This window comes from Camelus dromedarius, chromosome 5, assembly GCF_036321535.1.
Source record: "Camelus dromedarius isolate mCamDro1 chromosome 5, mCamDro1.pat, whole genome shotgun sequence".
Lineage (NCBI taxonomy): Eukaryota > Metazoa > Chordata > Mammalia > Artiodactyla > Camelidae > Camelus > Camelus dromedarius.
The window spans coordinates 58,379,913-58,400,443 of record NC_087440.1 but is presented as its reverse complement, the minus strand read 5'-3'; the positions used below and the strand labels follow the sequence as shown (position 1 = coordinate 58,400,443).

At 35.7% G+C, this 20,531-nt stretch overlaps 1 protein-coding gene across 5 annotated transcripts in view; it reads left to right on the top strand.

Annotated features, from left to right (window-relative positions):
- RTN1 (reticulon 1) overlaps positions 1 to 20,531 on the top strand; it is a 349,573-nt gene that overhangs the window by 308,782 nt on the left and 20,260 nt on the right. The window contains exon 1 of one of the 5 annotated variants that reach the window (XM_031453803.2): positions 13,233 to 13,411. The exons of the other annotated variants lie outside the window; for them this stretch is intronic. Within the exon in view, the coding sequence (XP_031309663.1) occupies positions 13,351 to 13,411 (61 nt within the window). The 5' untranslated portion in view covers positions 13,233 to 13,350. Of the gene's footprint in view, positions 1 to 13,232; positions 13,412 to 20,531 lie in introns of those variants that run through there. 5 annotated transcript variants of the gene reach the window in all.

The following is a 20,531-nucleotide window of genomic DNA, read 5'->3' as shown; positions in this document are numbered from 1 at the left end:
TATTTTATGTTATTTTTTGGGGGTATGGGAGGTAATTAGGTTTATTTATTTATTTTAACAGAGGTACTGGGGATTGAACCCAGGGCCTTGTGCATGCTGAGCATGCACTCTACCACTGAGCTATGCCCTCCCCCACATAGGTATCCTTTTTTTGCTGTAAGCATTAAATGTCCTTTGTTGCTTTTGTTTTATATGTGCTTGAGAAAAATAAAATTGGGAATCATGCTAATTCTTGTGAGTCAGCCACTGACTGATGAGTAGCAAGACAAGAAACAGAAAATCTAGAGTCACTCGTGGTTAGAGGGCAGGAACTTTTTAGGCACATAACTTGGATTGGTTTCTGAAGTCTACACATTTCCAGTAAACCCAGGCATGATTGTATTTGTGGGTTTTTTCTTTACTAGGGATTCATTTCCTCAACTGTGCTTTTCAGAGAACAAGGCTGGCCTGGAGGGTGGGCTAAAAATCAGTCCAGGCTATCATGTAAAGTTGTCAGGTTGTGCTCTTTGTAGCAGTGCCTGGCCGCAATGGCAAATGAGGCTTGATTCCCGTCACTCTCTGTCCACTAAACCTCATGCCAAGGTATAGCATTACAGCCACCTGGAGGAATAATCTTACTGTAATTATTTTTTTCTTCCACATTTCTTTTTTTTAATCGAGGTATAATTCACATACGGTAAAATACATCCTTTTCAGGTGTACAATTCGTCATATTCACAAAGTTGTGCAACTGTCACCACTAATTCCAAAACATTTTCATCACCTCAGGAAGAAGCCTTGTACCCATTAGTAGTCACCCTCTACTTCTTTCAGCTCCTAACTGACTTCCTATCTCTATAGACTTGCCTAATCTGAACATTTCATATAAATTGAATCATACAGCATGGGCCTCTATTTCCATCTTTTTTTTTCTTAGCATTTTTTTCAAGAATCATCCATGTTGTGGGTATCAGCTCTTCATTCCTTTTTATGGCTCAATAATATTCCATTGAATGGATATTCTCTGTTTTGTTTTTCCATTCATTAGTTGATATATATTTTATTATTTCCATTTTGAGCTATTACGAGTAATGCTGCTGTGAACATTTATGTACAAATTTTTGTGTGTACATGAGTTTTCAGTCTCCTCAGATATATATACTTAAGGAGTGGGATTGCTGGGTCATATTGTAACTCTGTGTTTAACTCTTTGAGGAACTGCCAAAATGTTTTCCATAGTGGCTTCACCACTTTACATTACCAACAGCAATGTACAATGGTTTCAGTTTCTCAGTATCCTCACCAACATTTTATTTTCCATCTTTTTGATTAAATGCATTGAGTGGGTTTGAAGTGATATCTTGTTATAGTTTAATTTGCTTTGACCTAATGATAGTCAGCATCTTTTCACGTGATGATTGGTCATTTTTCTTGTATGATTTTTTCATGTGATGATTGATTCTATTTTCTTCAGAGAAATGCTTATTCAAATGCATTGCCCATTTTAAAATTGGGTTGTCTTTTAGTTGTTGAGTTGTAAGAGTGCTTTTAATATTTTGGACACATGTTCTTGTCAAATACATGATTTACAAATATTCTCTCCTGTTCTATGGAGTCTTTTTACTTTCTTGGTAGTATCCTTTGATGCACAAACTATTTTTCCTTTTTTTGAAGTTGAAAGAAAAGCTTCACCAAAATTGATGAAGTTCAATTTTACCTATTTTATCTTTTGTCCCTTGTGCTTTTGGTGTCATATCTAAGAAATCTCTGCCTAATCCAAGACCATGAAGATTTGTGCCTGTGTTTTTTTCTAGTTTTCTTATATTTGGTCTTTTTTGAGTTAAATTTTGTATATGCAGTAAGATGGGGGTCCAACTTTGTTATTTTGCATATCCAGTTGTCACAGCATCATTGCTGAACATACTATTCTTTTCCCCATTGAATGGTCTTGACAGCCTTATCAAAAATCAATTGACCATATATATATAAGGGTTTTTTTCTAGACTCTTTAATTCCATTCCTTTGATCTGTATGTCTAGTCTTATACCAGTACCACACTGTCTTGATCACTGTAACTTTGTACTACATTTTGAAATCATGAAGTGTTTTTTTCCAACTTTTTCTTTTTTATCTTGTCTATTCTGGGTCATTTGCATTTCCATATGAATTTTAGGATCAAGTTAATCAATTTCTGGAAACACACACACACAACTACCTGGAGGTGATTTTGACAGGAATTGTGTTGAATCTGTAGATTAATTTAGGAAGTATTGTTATCTTAACAATATTAAGCCATTCAATTTATGAACAAAAATATCTTTCCATTTAATTTCCAGAAGTTTAATTTCCAATAATTAAATTGTTTAATTTCTTTCAACAATGTTTTGTAGTTTTCAGAGTATAATTTTTGCCCTTCTTTTGTCAAATTTGTTCCTAAGTATTTTGTACTTTTTATGTTACTATAAATGGAACTGTTTTCTTAATTTCATTTTTGGATTGTTCACTGCTAGTGTGCAGAAATATAATTGATTTTTGTACTGATCTTATATCCTGCAAACTGCTAGACTTGTTTATTACCTCTAAAAATATTTTTGATTCCTTAAAGTTCTCTATATACAAGATGATTTTTTTTGCAGAGATAATTTTGCTTCTTCATTTCCAATCTAGATTACCTTTACTTCTTTTTCTTGCTACATTGCCCTTGCTAGAATCTCCAGTACAATATTGAATAGAAGTTGCCTGAGCAAACATCCTTGTCTTGTTCCAGATCTTAAGGGGAAAGCTTTCAAATATTTTACCACTAAGTATCATGTTAGCTGTGTTTTTTGGAGATTCCTTTTATCAGCTTAAAGAAGTTTCCTTCTATTTTTAGTTTGTTGAATTTTTTTTTTGTCATGAAAAGGTGTTGGATTTCTCAGATGCTTTTTTTCTGCACTAATTGAGATGGGTTTTGTCCCTTATTGTATTAATATGGTGTATTATGTTGGTTGGTGTATTAAATTACTTGTTTTAACCCTGAGATAAATCCCACTTAATCATGATGTATCCTTTTTATAAATTGCTGATTCAGTTTGTCAGTATTTTGTTGAGGGTTTTGCATCTATAGTCATAAGGGATATTGGTCTGTAGTTCTCTTTTCTCATGATGCTTTGTTTGGTTTGGCATCAGGGTAATATTGACCTCATGGAGTGAGATGGAAATTTTTCCTATACCTTCTTTTTGGAAGAGTTGTGAAGGATTGGTGTTAAGTCTTCTTTAAACATTTGGTAGAATTCACCAGTGAAACCATCTGAACCTGGAATTTTCTTAGTGGGGAATTTTAAAATTACTAATTCAGTGTGTTTTCATTTCAAACGATTAATATTTTCTATTTCTCTTTGAGTCAGCTTTGGTATTTCTGTCTTTCTAAAACTTTGTCCCTTTCATCTAGGTTATCTAATTTGTTCATCTGCAGTTGTTCATAGTATTTCCCCATAATCTTTTCTAATTCTGTAAGATTGGGAGTAATGTCTCCTCTTTCATTACTGATTTTAGTAATTTGAGAACTCTTTGGGTTTTTTTTTTCTCTTTTCCAGGCAGTTTTTCAATTTTGTTGATTCTTTCAAAGAACCAACTTTTAGTTTCATTGATTTTCTATGGTGTTTTTCTATTTCATTAATTTTTAGTCTAATCTCTATTACTTCTTCCATCTGCTTGCTTTGGGTTTAGATCTTTTTTTTTCTAGTTTCTTAAGGCAGAAGATTAAGTTATTGATACGTTCTTTTTACATATAAAGCAGCTATACATTTCTCTCTATTGCTTTAGCTGTACCCTTAATTTTGGGGTTTTTTTTTTTTTCATTTTGAAGTATTTCATCATTTCCCTTGTGAGTTCTTCTTTGACTCATTGCTTATTTAGAAGAGTATTGATTAAATTCCACATATTTGTGAATTTTCAAATTTCCTTATTGATTTCTAATTTTATTCAACTGTGGTTGGACAACATATTTTGTATGATTTCCATCCTTTTAAAACATATTGAGTCTTGTTTTATGGCCTAATGGTTGTTCTATCTTGGTAAGTGTTCCATGTATACTAGACAAGAATATGTATTTTGTTGTTGTTGTATGGTGTGTTCTGCAGATGTCAGTTAGCTCTAGTTAGTTGATAATGTTCAATTCTTCTTTCCTTGTTGATATTCTATTATAGTTCTATCTATTGTTGAAAGTAGGATGTTGACATTTCCAACTATTACTGTTTAATTGTGTTTGTCTCTCTTCAGTTCTTTTTGTTTTGTTTTATTTTATTTATTTTGGAGTTCTGTTGTTAGGTACATTTATTTTTATAATTTTTGTCTTTTTGATACACTGACATCTATATATTTTATAAACTTAATGATACACTGTTATGATTATTGCTTGACAATCTTATGTCTTTTAAATAAATGAATAGAAAAAAGAGAAAAGATAAACTTATATAGCTTATTATATTCACTCAAATATTAACTCTTTCTGGAACTCTATTTCTTTCTGTGGATCTTAGTTGCTGCCTAAAGGGTAACTTTTTTTTTGTACCTGAAAGACTTTCTTTAGTATTTTTTCTAAGGCAACTCTGCTATAACTGAATTCTCTCTTTCTTCATCTTGGAATATCTTTATTTCATTTTCATTTTCAAAAGATAATTTTGCTAGATATAAAATTCTTGGATGACAGTCTATGTTTCAGCACTTGAATGTCATTCAACTTTCTTGTCTCCGTTGTTTCTGATGAGAAGTCAGGCATGATTAATATTGATACTTTTCTGTATGTGATGAGTCATTTTTCACATGCCATTTCTAGGTTTTCTCCTTCTCTGTCATTGTTTGATAAAGGTATGTTTATATTTAAACTGCTTGAAGTTTGTTGAGCTTCTTAAATCTGTTGGTTAATTAATTTTAAAAATCAAATTTAGGGATTTTCAAGAATTATATCTTAAAATATTTTTCTGTCTCTTTCTCCTCTCTCTGAACCCCTGTTATACATATGTTTGTACATTTGATGTTGTAGCATAAGTCTGTGTGGCTTTGTTCATATTTCTTTAAGATTTTTCTGTGTCCTTCAGATTAGATCTTTTCTATTTATCTATCTTCATGTTCAATACTGTCTTCTGCTATATTACATCTGCTGTTGAGTCTATCTAGTGAATTTTAATTTTTAGTTATTATACTTTTCATCTTTAGAATTTCCAATTGGTTTCTTTTTAGAGTTCCTGTATCTTCATCAGTATTTCCTGTTTGTTAAATCATTTTCATTCTATTTTTTGCAAATTCTTTAATTTCCTTTTATTCTTTGAATATATTATAGTAGCTGCTTTGAATTTTTTGTCTGCTATATCAGTAACTGTTCCAACTGAGAGTCAGTTTTTATTGATTGCTTTTTACTTGAGTATGGGTCACACTTTCCTGTTTCTTACATGTCTAGTAAATTTTTATTGAAAATTGGTCATTTTGATTCTGACTTTATAACTGCGAGTTTGTGCCATTGTTTGGATTTTTTTCTTTTATTTTTGTTTTTACTAATTTTCCTGGACTTACGAGTTTCCTGTCTCCCCCATGATGTGTGGCCATTGATATTTCTGCTCAGTGTTATTTTAATTAAAAAAAAATCCTGGCTTAATAAGAATCCAACTTGTGTCTGCAGAGCTTGACAGCTTAATGATTGGTCAGGGGCTGTGCTTACATATCTCAAGTCATCACTAAAGCTTCAACCTGCAACCAGTGAATCTGCATATGGGCTGAGGAACACATTCAAAGTTAATGCAATTTTCAAATATTTTACTGAGAACACCTCTGAGTGTGGATTTTTCACCTTCCAGTCCAAATCAAGTCAAAAGAAGCTGTTTGTTTTCACAGAGAGTCCCACCTTGGTAACAGTAGGGTGGGATGGGGATGGAAGGAGTCCCAGTCAAGCACACAAGAAATTCCCACTTTTTACCCAAATATTAGCAGTTTTTCATGTATAAATGCTTCTCAACTTGTCTTTGTTTGGTTCATTTCCAGAGCTGTGAAATGGTTGTCTTTGACAACTTAGTCCAATTTCATAGTTGGTTTGGGGGGATATAATTTAATGGTTTCTTTACTTCACTATTACCAGAAGTTATGCTGTATATATCCTTTTTCAAGTTGCATTTTTTACTTAGCATTCTGTTTTTAGAGTTAGGTTTGCTAATTCATGAACTCTTAGTTCATTTCTTTTAACTGCTATATAGCCTTTCACTATATGAATATAGCACAGTTTATCAGTTCCCCTGCTGAAAGTAGATTATTTGAATAATACTATTAACTAATATGACCTAATTGACATTTATGGAACACTTCCCTTTAAAACTTCAAAATATACATTCAAGTCCACTAGACATACATCAAAGTAGATCATATTCCAGGTTCTAAAGCAAGCCTCAACAAATTTCAGTGGATTAAAATTAAACAAAATTTTTTCTATGACTACAGAATAATTAAACTGAAGATAAATAGTAAGGATAGTCAGAACAATCCTCAAAATTTTACAATTCTGTATAATCAATGGACATTGGGTTCACTGGTTAATTCTTGCAAACATTCCAAAAAGAAATAATATCATCTTACATAAACTCCTTTGGAAAATGTTGGAGGGAGTAACACTTTTCATTCTGTGTGGCCAGTACAACCCTAATGCAAAAACTTAAGAAAGATATTACAAGAAAAGAGAGGAAGAAGGCAATATCTCATGAATACAGATACAGAAGTTCTCACAAAACATTAACAAATTGAATCCACATTGAACACTGATACATAAAAAGAATGTCACATCAGGGCCATATGAAGTTTATTACGTGAATGCATATTTGGTTTAACATAGACTACAATCCATATATATTAACAAAATTAAGAAAGAAACCCATGTGATGATCTCACTAGTGTCAATAAAAGCGTCTGATAAATTTCAGCATCTGTTCATGACAAAAACTCTCAGAAAACTGCTGATGGAGGGAACTTGCCTGATTCTGATAAAGGATAGCTAAAAAATTCACAGCTTGCATCATATTTAATGGTGAAATGTTGAGCACATTTTCCCCATTAATTCAAGAATAAGACAAAGGATAGGTCATCCCTGTTACCATTACCATTCAGCATTATACTGGAAGTCCTAGCCAGTGCAGTAAGTCAAGGTAAAGAATGAAAGTATAAATAGCCAAGATGTGGAAACAACCTAAATGTCCTACGACAGATGAAAGATAAAGATGTCATGTGTGTGTATATATATAGACATATACATACATACATATATACATATATATATATAATGGAGTATCACTCAGCTATAAAAAAGAATGAAATAATGCCATTTGCAGCAACATGGATGGACTTAGAGATTATCATATTAAGTGAAGTAAGTCAGAGAAAGACAAATATTATATGATGTCACTTATATGTGAAATCTTTAAAAAAAAAGGTACAAATTTTATTTACAAACCAGAAAAAGACTCATGGACATAGAAAACGAACTGTGGTTACTGGAGGGGAGAGGGATAGTGTAGGAGTTTGGGATTAACAGATATGTATTACTATATATAAAATTGTTAAACAACAAGGACATACTGTATAGCACAGGGAACTATACTCAGTTTCTTCTAATGAGCTATAATGAAAAGAATCTGAAAAATATATGTATAAATGTATAACTGAATCACTTTGCTGTACACCTGAAACTAACATTGTAAACTGACCATACTTCAATAAAAAATAAGAATTAAAAAATTGAGAAGGGGAGAGGGAGATTTGAGACACACAGAAGAGAAGAAAGTGGTGTGACCATGGAGGCAGAGACTGGAGTGCTGTGACCACAAAGTGAGGAATGCAGACAGCCATCAGAAGCTAGAAGAGGCAAAGAATGAATTCTCCCTAGAGTCTCCATAGGGAATGCCAGCTGCTGATGCTTGGCTTTGGACAACTGGCCTCCAGAACTGTGAGAGAATAAATTTCTGTTATTTTGAGCAAAAAAAAAAAAAAAAAAAAAGTGAAAGTATAAAGATTGGGAGGGAAGAAATAAAGCCATATTTATTCAGAGAAGATAAGCTTATGTACATATAAAATTCAAAAGAACCAACAAACAATTAGAATTAATAAGTAAATATAGCAAGGTCACTATTACAAAAATTTATTAACCTGATATATAGTATTTCCATTTCTACTTACTTTTCTATGTCAATATATTTTAGGGTTTTCTTTTGTTTAATATCCTTTGGCTAGATCTTTTTCATCCAATCTGAAAACTTTCATCTTTTTAGTTGGCATTATTTGAATATATTTAGAAGTATTTGACTACTTTATTGTGTGCTTTCTATTTATTAGTTATTTTCTTTGCTTCTCATTTTCCCTTTTCTTGATTTCTGTTTGATTGAATTAATTACCTTCTTTATACATTTTATTTATTTAGAAGTTTTATGTTATATGTTCTAATTTTCTTTTAATTGTGACCCTTAAATGTTTAACACATAAATCTGACTTTTGCATAGTTTAAATATCTCTATCATCTTCCTGAACACTACTAGGATCTTAGAATGCTTTTACTCTTATTATTCCTCCTTACCTATGTTCTATTTTGTCTTACGTTTTAGTTTCACCTTTCTTTTATAACCCTCCCCCCAAATTAGCAATTACTGTTGTTTATGTTCAGCATTCTTTCATGCATTTCACTTCTTCCTTTTAACTGAATTTAGGTTCAGTTTTCTTCTTTCTGGAGCACCATCTTTGATAGATTTTTCTGCAAGTTCTGTCATTAGTAAATTCTCTCATTTCTTACATATTTGAAAATGCCTATATTAGTCTTTCTGGATATAGAATTCTAGATGATCCCTCTCTGCTTTGAGGACATTATTTCATTGTCTTCTGGCTTCTGTTAATGAAAAGACTGCTGTTGGTCTAACAGTTTCTCGGAGGTAATATTCTTTTATTTAAGATTTCTCCTTATTTTTGATGCCTTGCAGTTTCACTGTGATGTGGGTCAGCGTATTGATTTCTTACTTATCTTCCTCACGTCTAGAATTTTTGTTTTTTATAATTCTGGAAAATTCTCTGCCAACTTTGAATAAATTATTCAACTTCTCATGTTTCTCCTCTCCTTGAAACCCTGCATTGTCTCCCTCATTTGTTGACAGTATTATACTCAGGCACAGTCTGGCCTCTGCACATTTCTGTAGATAAGTTTCCACATCTGTTTGCCAGGAAAGCTCATCACTCAAACTGGTGATCCTATTTCTTGTTCATAACTCAGCTTAATCATCACCTATTATCTGAAGCCTTTCCTGAAACCTCCTCTTCCCCTAAACCTCTCTGTTTTGTGTATCCATTCTTTCCTGCTCATATAATCCACTGATTGAATTTATCTATTTATGTGTAAATCTCCCAGTAGACTCAAGTTCCCAGTGGGCAGTTCCCTTTGTATTCAGAGACAAGCACTTAATATGGGCTCTATAAACATTTGTAGATTGAATGAATGAATGAATCAAGAAGATGAAGATGAACACTGTCTACCTAATACGGATCTTGTAACAACTAACTATATACTACATGAAAAAGCACCTGGCAAATAACAAGTGCTAATCTGTTATTTGAATTGTAGACAATTCATGCATTATTTTGGTACAGTGGGTTATGTACCAAATTGGTTGTTCCTTTAAATTTCCTTATTCCATATGGCATAAAGCAGAGTTCTTAGATCATAATGTATTTCTTTTTTTTTTTTTTTTTTTTGGTTCTGTCTTTTCTTCCAATTGCTGTACTTCTCAGAGCATAAAAAAAAACCAAGAAGTTCTATGAGAATATTTGATATAACTTACCAGCTATTACATTCTGTCCTGAAAACTCAGTGCTTCTGTGAATGCTCATTTTCCATAGATTTTAATGGCTTTCTCCTCTCTCCCATTAGGTGTCTGCGCTAATTTTACCTTACAAGTTAGGCTTTCAATGACTCATAAAATAACAAACTTCCATCCCACCCTCTTCTCTGTCACCTTTACCTGCTTTATTTTCCCCAGTGCATTTCTCCACAAGTTAAATACGTATATTTACCTCTTTTACTATTTATTATTTGCCCTTCCCATATGCACTAGCGTATAAATTTCTTAAAGGTAGAAACTTTGCTTTATGCTTAGAGCAGTGTGCAGAATACAGTAGGTGCTCAGTCAGTATTTATTAAATAAATGTATCAATGCAGGTGCCATTGGGTCTTATCAGTAATATCCTGATGCTATAGTAGACAAACACAATATAGCCACTCTGGGCATGGTAGCCTTCAACATTCATCTTGATCTGGGATGAAATTACAAAACTTCATTTTGCTTTTCCTTAGAACAGACTGTCTAATGCACGATTTCACCCTGAAAACTAAAGAAATCACTTCCTCTCCTGGCAGCACCTAAACCAAGTTCTGAGCTGGCTGCATACAAAGCCCGTCTGTTCTCTCTTGGTTTAAAGACAGTGGCAGTTCCTGCCTGCTTTTAGCAAGCTTTATTTTGCTTTCTGTTTTCTTTCAGTGCTTAAGGACAATTTACATATCTTTTCTACCCATTTTATTGTTTTAATCTTGCCAAGAGCTTTCAGTTAATACTTTGTGGGCATTTGTGCAAAGAAAGCACCCATTTACAATGTCTATGGAAAATAAATTCTTATTTCTTCTTGAAACAAATATCTAAAGCTATAACTCATTTGTATATTATGAGAGAGATCCAGAGATGATAAATGACTTGCTGAAAGCTATACAATTTAAGTTTGTAACAGGTAGGTCTAACACCTACATCCCCAGTCAAGATCTACTGCATACTCTTCTGCCTGATTTTCCTTTTAATAAGTTCATTTATGTTTCTCCTACCACCTGTGCATTAATCTAAAGCCCCCCCCCCAACCCAATTCTTATTTCACTAACATGTGTCTGTGTTTGTGGCATCAGACATCTTATTTCCTCAGTCTTCAACTATCAAACTGTTATATTGATTTGGGGGGGCCATCAAGCTTCTCTCTCCAGATTTAGCATGACTGAAAAGAATGCAGTCTTTCAGCTAAGCTGACATCCCAAGGTCAACTTTGTGGCCAGTGAAAACTCATTGCCCAAGAGTTCTGACATAGCTACCCTCCACCTGTGAGAGGGCTTGCCGCTGCCTACTCTTCCTTGCTAGGTATGTGCTGCTCTTAGCTTGCTGTCCTGCTGCACTTAGCTTAGTACTGTTAGATTAGCAACACACACTGGCTCTAGTAAAGGGGAACAGAATACTCACTACTCAAGATGCCTGAGATACCTTCTGAGGCTGGTGACTGGGGCTATCATTGGATAGGCAGTACCTTCTAGTGGCCAAGGCTCCAAAGCTTTCCAATTGAAAAGTGGCCAGGACAGCAGTGGCCAGGACAGCAGTGCCCATCTGGCATCCTTCTGAGTCTTGCCCCCACCTATCTGCAGTTCATCTAGCCCCGTATCATGCAGTGAGAGTTCATCGTCAAGTACCAGGCCTTTCAGTATTTTGCTGAGGGAATTCCCAAATATGACCATGATGATAAAAATTGGGAGGTGAGAGGCGGGGATAGGGAATATAAATACAACAAAGTCACTGACCCTAGAATAGGTCAGTGTGAAAAGTGCTTTGTAATAATGTGGTCACTGTTCTTCCTTCCCATCAGCCCCATGGGAGCTTTGACACCCCCACTCTTGTAGAAGACTTCAGATGCCCAGAAGTGCCAAGTCATCTTCCTGAAGTTATTTTTATTATACTTCCTTAACAATAATTTCAGATGTGTCACAAAGACATGCAGAGAGCATTAGCTGGTTTCTCTGGAAGCTTTTATTCTAAAAAGAACATACATGATCCTAAAGATCATATTTTAAAGTATATATGCTTCCTATAAAATGAAAGATAAATTATGTCCACAAGCATAACCTTGAGATTACTGTCCTTAGGCCCTTGCTGGCACAGGATGTACAAAAGTAGATTTGGGTCTGGGAAGAAACATCTCTGGGAACTGCAGAAGAATTGTGTAGGCTCCACTTCTCTGAGGGAGAAAGAAATTCTGTGTAACAGATAAGGCCATGCTGCAACAAATGAAGTGGGAACTCTTCCTTATATCTTACCACTGTGGTCCCCAAAGCATCCTTTGTCTTCCTGCTATGTCTTGTCTCCTTTAAAGTCCCCACCACCAGGACTTTCTTTTCCAAGACAATCCCCAAATTCCAGTCCTTTCTCTGTGCTATTTCTGCCTTTTCCTCATCAAACTGTACCTATTGCCACTCCATTCTCCCAACACCTTAGAATTTAACAAAGTATTTCAAGCTAAAAGTTGAATAGGAGGTCACCATACATTGTTCAGCTCTTCCCACTGACTTTTGCATTGTAACTGGGGGCTCTTGAAGCCCTTGACTCGCGGGGCTTGGAAACCAACTTTATCTCCCAAATTATACACATCACCCTCCATCAACCCCCAGCACTCAATCCCAAATATGATGTTGTTGAGGAAGAAGCCCTTTGCTTCCCTGAGTCCTGTTTGGTTGTCTCCACAACTGACCACTCTGGGAGTGTCATTGCGGTGACCAATAGCTCTGTGTGCCAGAGTCCAGGGGTTTGATCTGGAGCCTACAGGCACCGTGTTCTGGTATTATTTATTCATTCATTGCACAAACAGAGCTGGAGAAGAGGGGCAACTGAAGAAAGACAAAAGCCCTCAGAGTTTCTTTACAGTGACTGTGGCTTGCCAACACAAATGTTTTGGATATCTGTGGACTGTTCCAAAAGAGGGAGAGAATTTGGCAATTGTTTGGAAGGTGTCAGGCAATTAAAGTGTGGCCAGAATGTAAAGAATTGGGGTGGAGGCATAAGCAGTGAGGACAACTGGGGGGAGGGGCATGCTGCCGAAAGGCTGAGATTTCTACTGCCATCAACTATGTCTTACCCAACAAGTTTCTTAGGTTTCTAAGAAATTTCTAGAATATGCACCATCAGCCTACGTGCTGTACTCTTATCCCCACCCTTGGCCCTTTTTCTTCTCTTCTCCCAAACCTCCCACTCCCGTCTGCTTTTGCGCCTTCCCAGTTAGAACAGGTTTAACTGTCTCCAGGGCAGCATCCGCAGGGCGGCGAACCTGCACTCTCGCGTCCAGGGGCTCCCGCATCCGCGTGCTCGCAGGCAGCCCCGGCGCCGCGCCGCGCTGATTCGCTGCCGCGGAGACTGCGGCGCCCGCGACGCGCCCGCCCCTCGCCGCGCGCAGTGGCTGGTGCAGCCTCAGTCTGTCTGCAGCCGCGGCCACCGCGAGCAGCGCTGCAGCCGGGGCACCGACGCCTGAGTGCCCGCTCAGCGCCCCCGAGGACAGCACCGGCGAGTCCCCAAAGCCCGCACGATGCAGGCCACTGCCGATTCCACCAAGATGGACTGTGTGTGGAGCAACTGGAAAAGTCAGGGTATTCTCTTTATTTCAGTAGTGCATGGCTGCGGCGCACGGGAACCTCGGGACCCCGACTCGGCCATTGTGCATCATTTCACCTGTGGGACCTATGCATGCTTTATAACCAAGAGCTCCTGTTGGGGGGAGTAAACTTGTTATGTTAAAAATGAAAAGGATGGTGTTTGTTTGGTTTTTCCCCCTATCTTTTTTTTAATCCCCCACCCCCACCCCATACCCCTTTGTTTTCTTGTTGTAATGCTAATATTTTAAATAGTGCATCTTTTGCCTCCTTCTGGAGCTCTTTTGGGAACCGCTCATCATTTGTTTCATCTCTTCTCATTCCCGGAGTTAAAATGCTTACTTACTATTCCATGCATCCCAGTGCATGTAATTTCTGCCGAAAGGTTGAAATCTCCTGGTCGAAGCATTGACTGATAGGGCTCTAGTGCATCCTTTTAAGAGGGACACACCCATTTCAGGGTTGTTATTTGTGGTCTCACAAAGGAGACTGGAAATGCAGAATAGCTCTCGAAATCCTGAAAATATGATGGCGTAGACACATATTAGGGTGATTCACTTTGAAATATTCAGGGGTTTTTTGTCTGTCATTGGGGTAACCTGTAACTACTGTTTATTAATAATGAGTGTTAGTAGAACAAATGGAGGAAAATAAAAAACAGTGCCAGTTGCCCTCTGGTATAACAGATTTATTTTGAAACACTTCATGTTAGCACTGGGTGTGGCCACCCTACAGCCTCGCTTGGATTGCTTTTCAGCCATTTTTATTCAGCCTCATACTTCACACATCCATCTCTCCTTTGTTACATTAAGATTCTCTCCTTCACCTTGCTCAGTTTGAGATTACTGGGAGAAAGAGAGACCTTGGAAGAATGAATTATGTGTTGTAAACTTGGGTGTTTGTAATATGAAGTATCTTTTAATATTTAACAAATAACGATTCTGAAGAAGGCACGTTTGACTTAACCTGCAGGATTGCAGCATCCCTCAGGGGACCAAGAATACTCTGGAGAAGAAGCTGATTAAAAAAATTTAAAAACCTGGCATCTTCCCCTTGTAATGTTATATCACAGAATAGGATGCTTTTTCATCTTTAATGCCCTGTAGAGTTTTTCTTTGGTAAATTTTTTAGGGAAAGAAAAAGTAAACATAAGCCTCCGAATTAAGAACACATTTGCTCTGCCTTTTAATTGTTGGTTGAGTGGCAAAGACATTAAATACAGTAGTCTAGTTCAAATTTTCTGGGTGTATTGAAAATACAACTGTCAAAAGTAAATAAATGGACCTAGTACATTTAAAAGCTAGGAAATAAGAAATATATGAAAACTCAGGGTCATAATTTTAGAGAATGATGACAACTACACAAACTAGCATATGTTTTTTATAGGAGGCAGCTGTGAAAATTCTTGGTAAGATTTCATTCTTAAGTATTTAGACTCATCCAGTTTATTCTGTGTACACACTCAAGGAACATCTGTGGCTTGATAGAATACCAAGTTTAGTTGGACATAATCAAAGTTGGTTTTTAGATTATGCTTATGAGTTTCCTCTATTACCAAAAGTAAGTACCAAAAAAGGCATATTTTCTGTCTTATTTGTATAAGATATAAGACAATATTACATCACAATCCTATGTGTTTTGCCTCTGTTGACATTCTCACTGGGGGTTAAAGAAAACTCATGGACATTTATAATTGGAAAATAACACAAAATGCCGTAATTTATCCATTGAAGACAATCATTCTCATTTCCAGTATACAGCTGCTTGTGAAGATTAATGCAAGATCACTGAGGGTCTTTTACACTCCGTGACCTTTGGTAGTCTTCAGAACCATTGATTTCCTTTTGTCAGATAGAACAAAGCCATTATCCTGAAAATTGACTAATAACTCGATGGGTGGGTTTATAGGCATAAAAGAGAAATCATAAGTAAATTATTCCTTTTTATTCCCACTAGAACTTTCATCTAAACTAAATGTACAATAAGATTTTTCTTTAGCATTTTCAGTGTATCTTCTTCACTTCCCTCATTATTAAAAACAGTTGTTCTTAATACTGGCTGCATATTAGTATCACCTGGGAAGCTTTAAAAAAACACAAAGATGCCTGGGTCCCACCCCTGGAGGTTCTGATTCAGTTGGGCCAAGCAGCAGTATTTTTCAGATGCTCCTCGAGTGAGTTTAATACCTAATCAGGGTTGAAGCCACTTGTATATAATAATTCTTAGCCCAGTCCATAGACTAGTAGAGCAAGGTCCAGTATACAAATGATGAAATGAGTGTGATCAAGGAGCAGCTGTGAACACAGTTAGATGTCAGTGTCACATTGTTGATAATATCCTCCAAAAGTATTAAGAGATGAAAATTTTCCTTAGAAAAGGGAATAAAGAAAGTGAGCTTCAGGTTTCCTTCATATTATGAAACATTTCATGGAAAAGTTACAGCCCATTGGATATGTCATTGTGATTCTACTGAAACTAATACATTGTGTCCTCAAAACTGTAGTACACATGCCAAAGTAATTTTATATTTATTTTACTAATATATATGATTTTAGCTATAGACAAGAATGTTTAAAGACAGACAAGTCCACACTATACTACATTACACAGTTTCTGTTTCCGATTTTTAAAAAATGATACGTGTAACCAGTTGGTTAATAAACCAAATAAACCATAGCCCAGTCTACTCAGTGAAGATGAAATGAGAATAAGACAATAACCTAATAAAACATGGCAATATACATGGCAATCTTACAGATTACTAATTATTATCATTAAACACTAACATTTATTGGGCACTTTTACTGAGTGCTTTACTAGAATCATTGCCTTTAATCTTCATGAATCCTATGACATGTAAGTTTTATTATTATCCCATTTTACAGGTGATGAGCTGAGACTTCTGCCACGGCATGCAGCTAGTAATGCCAGAGGCTGGATTCAAGCCCAGACTGTCTGTTCCCAGAGCCCCCTAATTCTCACTGCTCTTCCATCTGCCTTCGAAGTAGATGGCTTCTTCCTCATGTGAATTATCTCTATGATGGTGATGGGGGGCTTACTAACCCCTCATATTTATGTAGTTTTCACTTTGCCAAAAGTCTTCTCATTTGAGATTTTCAGTTTACTCTTGAATAGCGTGAGGCTCAAAAAGTTTAAGTAACTCTCCTAAAATTTTTCAGTAAGTGGCAGACTGAGTAGTGAGAGGTAACTCTGGATCAGAATCCAGAACTCTTCCCATCTCAGTGCTCACTGCCTCTCTCCCTAATGCTGAGTTTCAGAAAGTGAACTCTCCTTTACCCCTTCTGGGATATTTTCACACAGGTTATCACTTTAAGGACAAAGAAAAACTGAGTGGTTGAAGCAGTGATCTTGACCAGTTTACTCCACTGTTGTCATCATCACCATCACCATCAATTCATCATTAAAAATTCTCCATCAATATCCATGTGCCAGTCCATTGTCCTAAACTCTTGTTACATATCTTAATCACATATCTTCCTGAGATTATTGTGTTACTTTCATTTTATAGAGGAGGAAACTGAGGATTTTAAGGCTGAGATGGCCAGTAATTTCCCATAGGACTTAACTGGGTCCCTAACAGAGTAGTCTGATCCCCAAATCTATACTTTTAACTTCTCTCCCATGCTACCCGAATCCAAATGGTACCGTGTCAGAGGAGCAAAATTTGACCAGAACCACTCATCCATATCATTTCACTTGTGCTCTAAAGATTGTTTTTTTCCAGATATCACTGTACTCAACGAGTTCTCAGGCAAGGACACTTAGCAAGGTAGAGGGTTGAGGCTAGTGGTCAGCTCCCACTTTACTGTATGTGGCAGCATTTTGTAGTAAGTTTCCCTTGAATGTAAAATATTGAAAGGTGAAATACTTTCCCGAGAATATAATCTTAAATATTTCTTTTTTTTTTTTAAGAAAATAAAGTACTTTGAAAATGAAACACTCTTGAGGGTAGTCTGTTCTGAAGGGTGCTAGTTTGAATCGGCTAAGCCTCCCTGAATACACAGAAGACATGTCTGTTTTAGCCACAGGAATTCAAAGAAATGCTTGTATTTTGGAAATAGCATTTAATAAAGACAATTCTATACACAAAGGCAGACCAATCCCACCTTTTATCAAAAAAATGGCATTTTATTTGGATTCAATATTATTAGAATACTTGCACAAATATTATAGCATAAATAATTTCATTTACAAACTCCCTCTCTGCAGATTCTAATGAGATCTAATGCAAAAACTGACTTACCTGAGGATCTAGGGATTTTTTTTTAATGAAAGAAAACTCATTATACAGATAATACAACAAATGTAGATAGTTATTACTCCATTGAAAAATAAAACTCTCCTTTTTCATAAATTATTATCATTTTAAAGAGAATGAGGGAATATTTCAAAATTTTGGGAGAGAATAGTAGCTTTATTGTTTTTCTAAAAATAATACATGTATTTTATGAAAATTTCCATTTCTGCAAAAACAGGTTCCAGTGAAAGCCACAAAACACCCAAAGTTCCACCACTTAGAGTTAATTAATGCTAGTATTTACTGAATATCTTCCAACATCTGTCTACCCTATAAAATGAATCTAGAAAGCCAAGTAGGGAACAAAAATAGCTTTTACAAAACAAAATTGTACATATCACAAAAGGAATTTGAAATTAATATAAGAAACTGACATGAAAGAATTGCTGAGCTTCAAATACATGTTTCTTTATGAGCTATCCAGTACTAAAATTAAGGAAAAGACTGTGATAAACATCAGTAGGTTGGAATCATTTTTTTGTTACATGTTTTGGTTTTAGACTGTACAGATGGACTCTCTGCAGTGTCTTTTTTTTTTTAAAGAAGATCCACCATGGGTGAGAAAAACTGACAAAACTGCCAATCTAAATCCACATCTTCAATCTGTGATTTTTCTCAGATTCCCATGAATTAATATTTCTTTCATTAAAAAATGATAATATTCCTGATACTCTACGACTAAACATTATGACTACTAGGTATCAGTATGGATTGTGGTTGAAAGGCTCCATCATAATCATAATCCTTCTTCCTCATTGTTTTTAAAAGATTTCTCTCTTTCCTTGCCTCCTTCCTTCCCCCTTTCTTCTTAAAGTATTTGGAATGATCTTTTTTACTCAATAGTTAATACATTCAGGAACAGAATCTGTGCAGTAATGGATCTATTTTAAATTCACTTAAAATAGAATTAAATTCTAAAATCCACTGTATCCAGCAAACAAAAGCTAACATGAGTCTAGTTTCAGAAAATCACCTTTCCTTTTGGAAATAATTATTTCTACATCACCACCAAATTTCCCATGCTTCTTAACCTGATGTCCTAATTTGTGTGCATATTTGACCATGCATTAATACTTACATATTGTCACCTTTCCAATTCTTATGAAACTATACACAGCCATTAAAAGAAATATAACTGCCTTATAATTAAGCTCATAAATTGAAAGCTAAGAGTTTGACATTAATAATTCTTTAAAAGCCACCTTCTGCCTACATGACAGATAATAACAACTACATTAAAGTCTTGATAATCATAACTGTATTCTAAATTTATAGCATATATTTCAAATAATAAAATTGTCAGGAGTTTTAGAACTTAGAAGCATAGAGTTCTATTTCCCCAAATATGTTTGAGCTATAAAGTTAAATCTGAGCAATTGTCTTATTGTTTCACAAGATAAAATCCTTAACGTTCTTTCTTACTTCTTTGTATTACCAAAGGGGGAAAATAATGCAAGCATTACTTATGAGTTCTTTGCCCAAACTGGTGTTAATTTTGAAGAAATGAAAAGTACAAATGTAATAGGTTTTAATGTTTAGAATTTATTGTAGTTCTACCCATTTCACAATAGGCATGCTTCAAATGTGGTCATATTTTATCTCCTGCCTTCAGAAACATTTCATCAAACTGCAGATCAAAACTAGTGGTAATAGGAGTCAGGAAGGACATAATATTTTATTGAACAGAACAAAGGTACAATGAGAGAGCATTCCTTTTCCTTGTCTTATATCTTTTTAGTTCAAGAAACATTTTAGCCATTACGATCTTTGTCAAAGTTTTAAAATATATTATTAAAAAAAAAAAAAAGAACCAACAGCAGTCTACCTCCATGGTTCTCTTCTATTCCAGTACAATGATGGATTTTAAGAAGTTGTGGCCTAGGTTTAAGATTTTGTGGCTAATTGTAACTGATGACAAACCAACCAGTGAACAGTTTTGCATTTTTATCCAGTCAGAAAGCTTATTAAAGAACGGAAAAGCACACAAAGACATTCATTATTCAATAGCTTGAGAATCTTGTGTGCCTCCCTAAACTACCATGTGCCCAAAGCCTGTCTTCCTCTCCATATGGCCATCTCTCCTTCAATCCCAAATGAGCCCATTTGCTGGAGGTTTAGCAGGAGGAGCTGACCATCCTGTCAAATACTGGGCCCTGCTGTTTCATTTCCCAGCCAGGCCAACTCTACCAAGGTGACTACGGGCCAACGCATCATTGTGTTAACTATGCAGCATGGAATCTGGTCCTAGTGGTTAGAACTAGCAAACAGGAATCACATTCAGCTGTTAAACCCAGGAAAGCAGTAAATCCTTCATGAGCGTAAAAGTAGTTTATGCCATCAGTCTAATCTGGAGGGTGGCCTTTAGAAGAATGTATTTGCTTTTGTCTCCCATAGAAGATTAAGTGCCACAGATTGTTGCCGACTGTGGCTTTGACAGTAAAATCCTTCATTTCCTGTAGTTCCACCAAAACTCATTTCGAGTAGAGGATCATCTGTATGGGTTAAACGTTACGCTCTTTTACTGTCTTCATGGAGCACCAGGCTTAATGTATCTTCCCTTTTAAAACATCCACAGAATTATTTAAACATCTAGAAATAATGTTGGCATTTTTCTTTTGACAGTCATATTCGCTGCATTTTAAAAATGTGAAGAAAGGGCCTGGAAAATGGATCACTGCAGGAGTCTTATCTGCAAAATTCCCTTCCAGCAGTTCCCCCTCTAGGCCCAGGGCTCCTGGATTACCTTTTAAAGTTTTACCTTTTGTAGGAGACTGTTTCATGGCAAATGAAACTCATGAA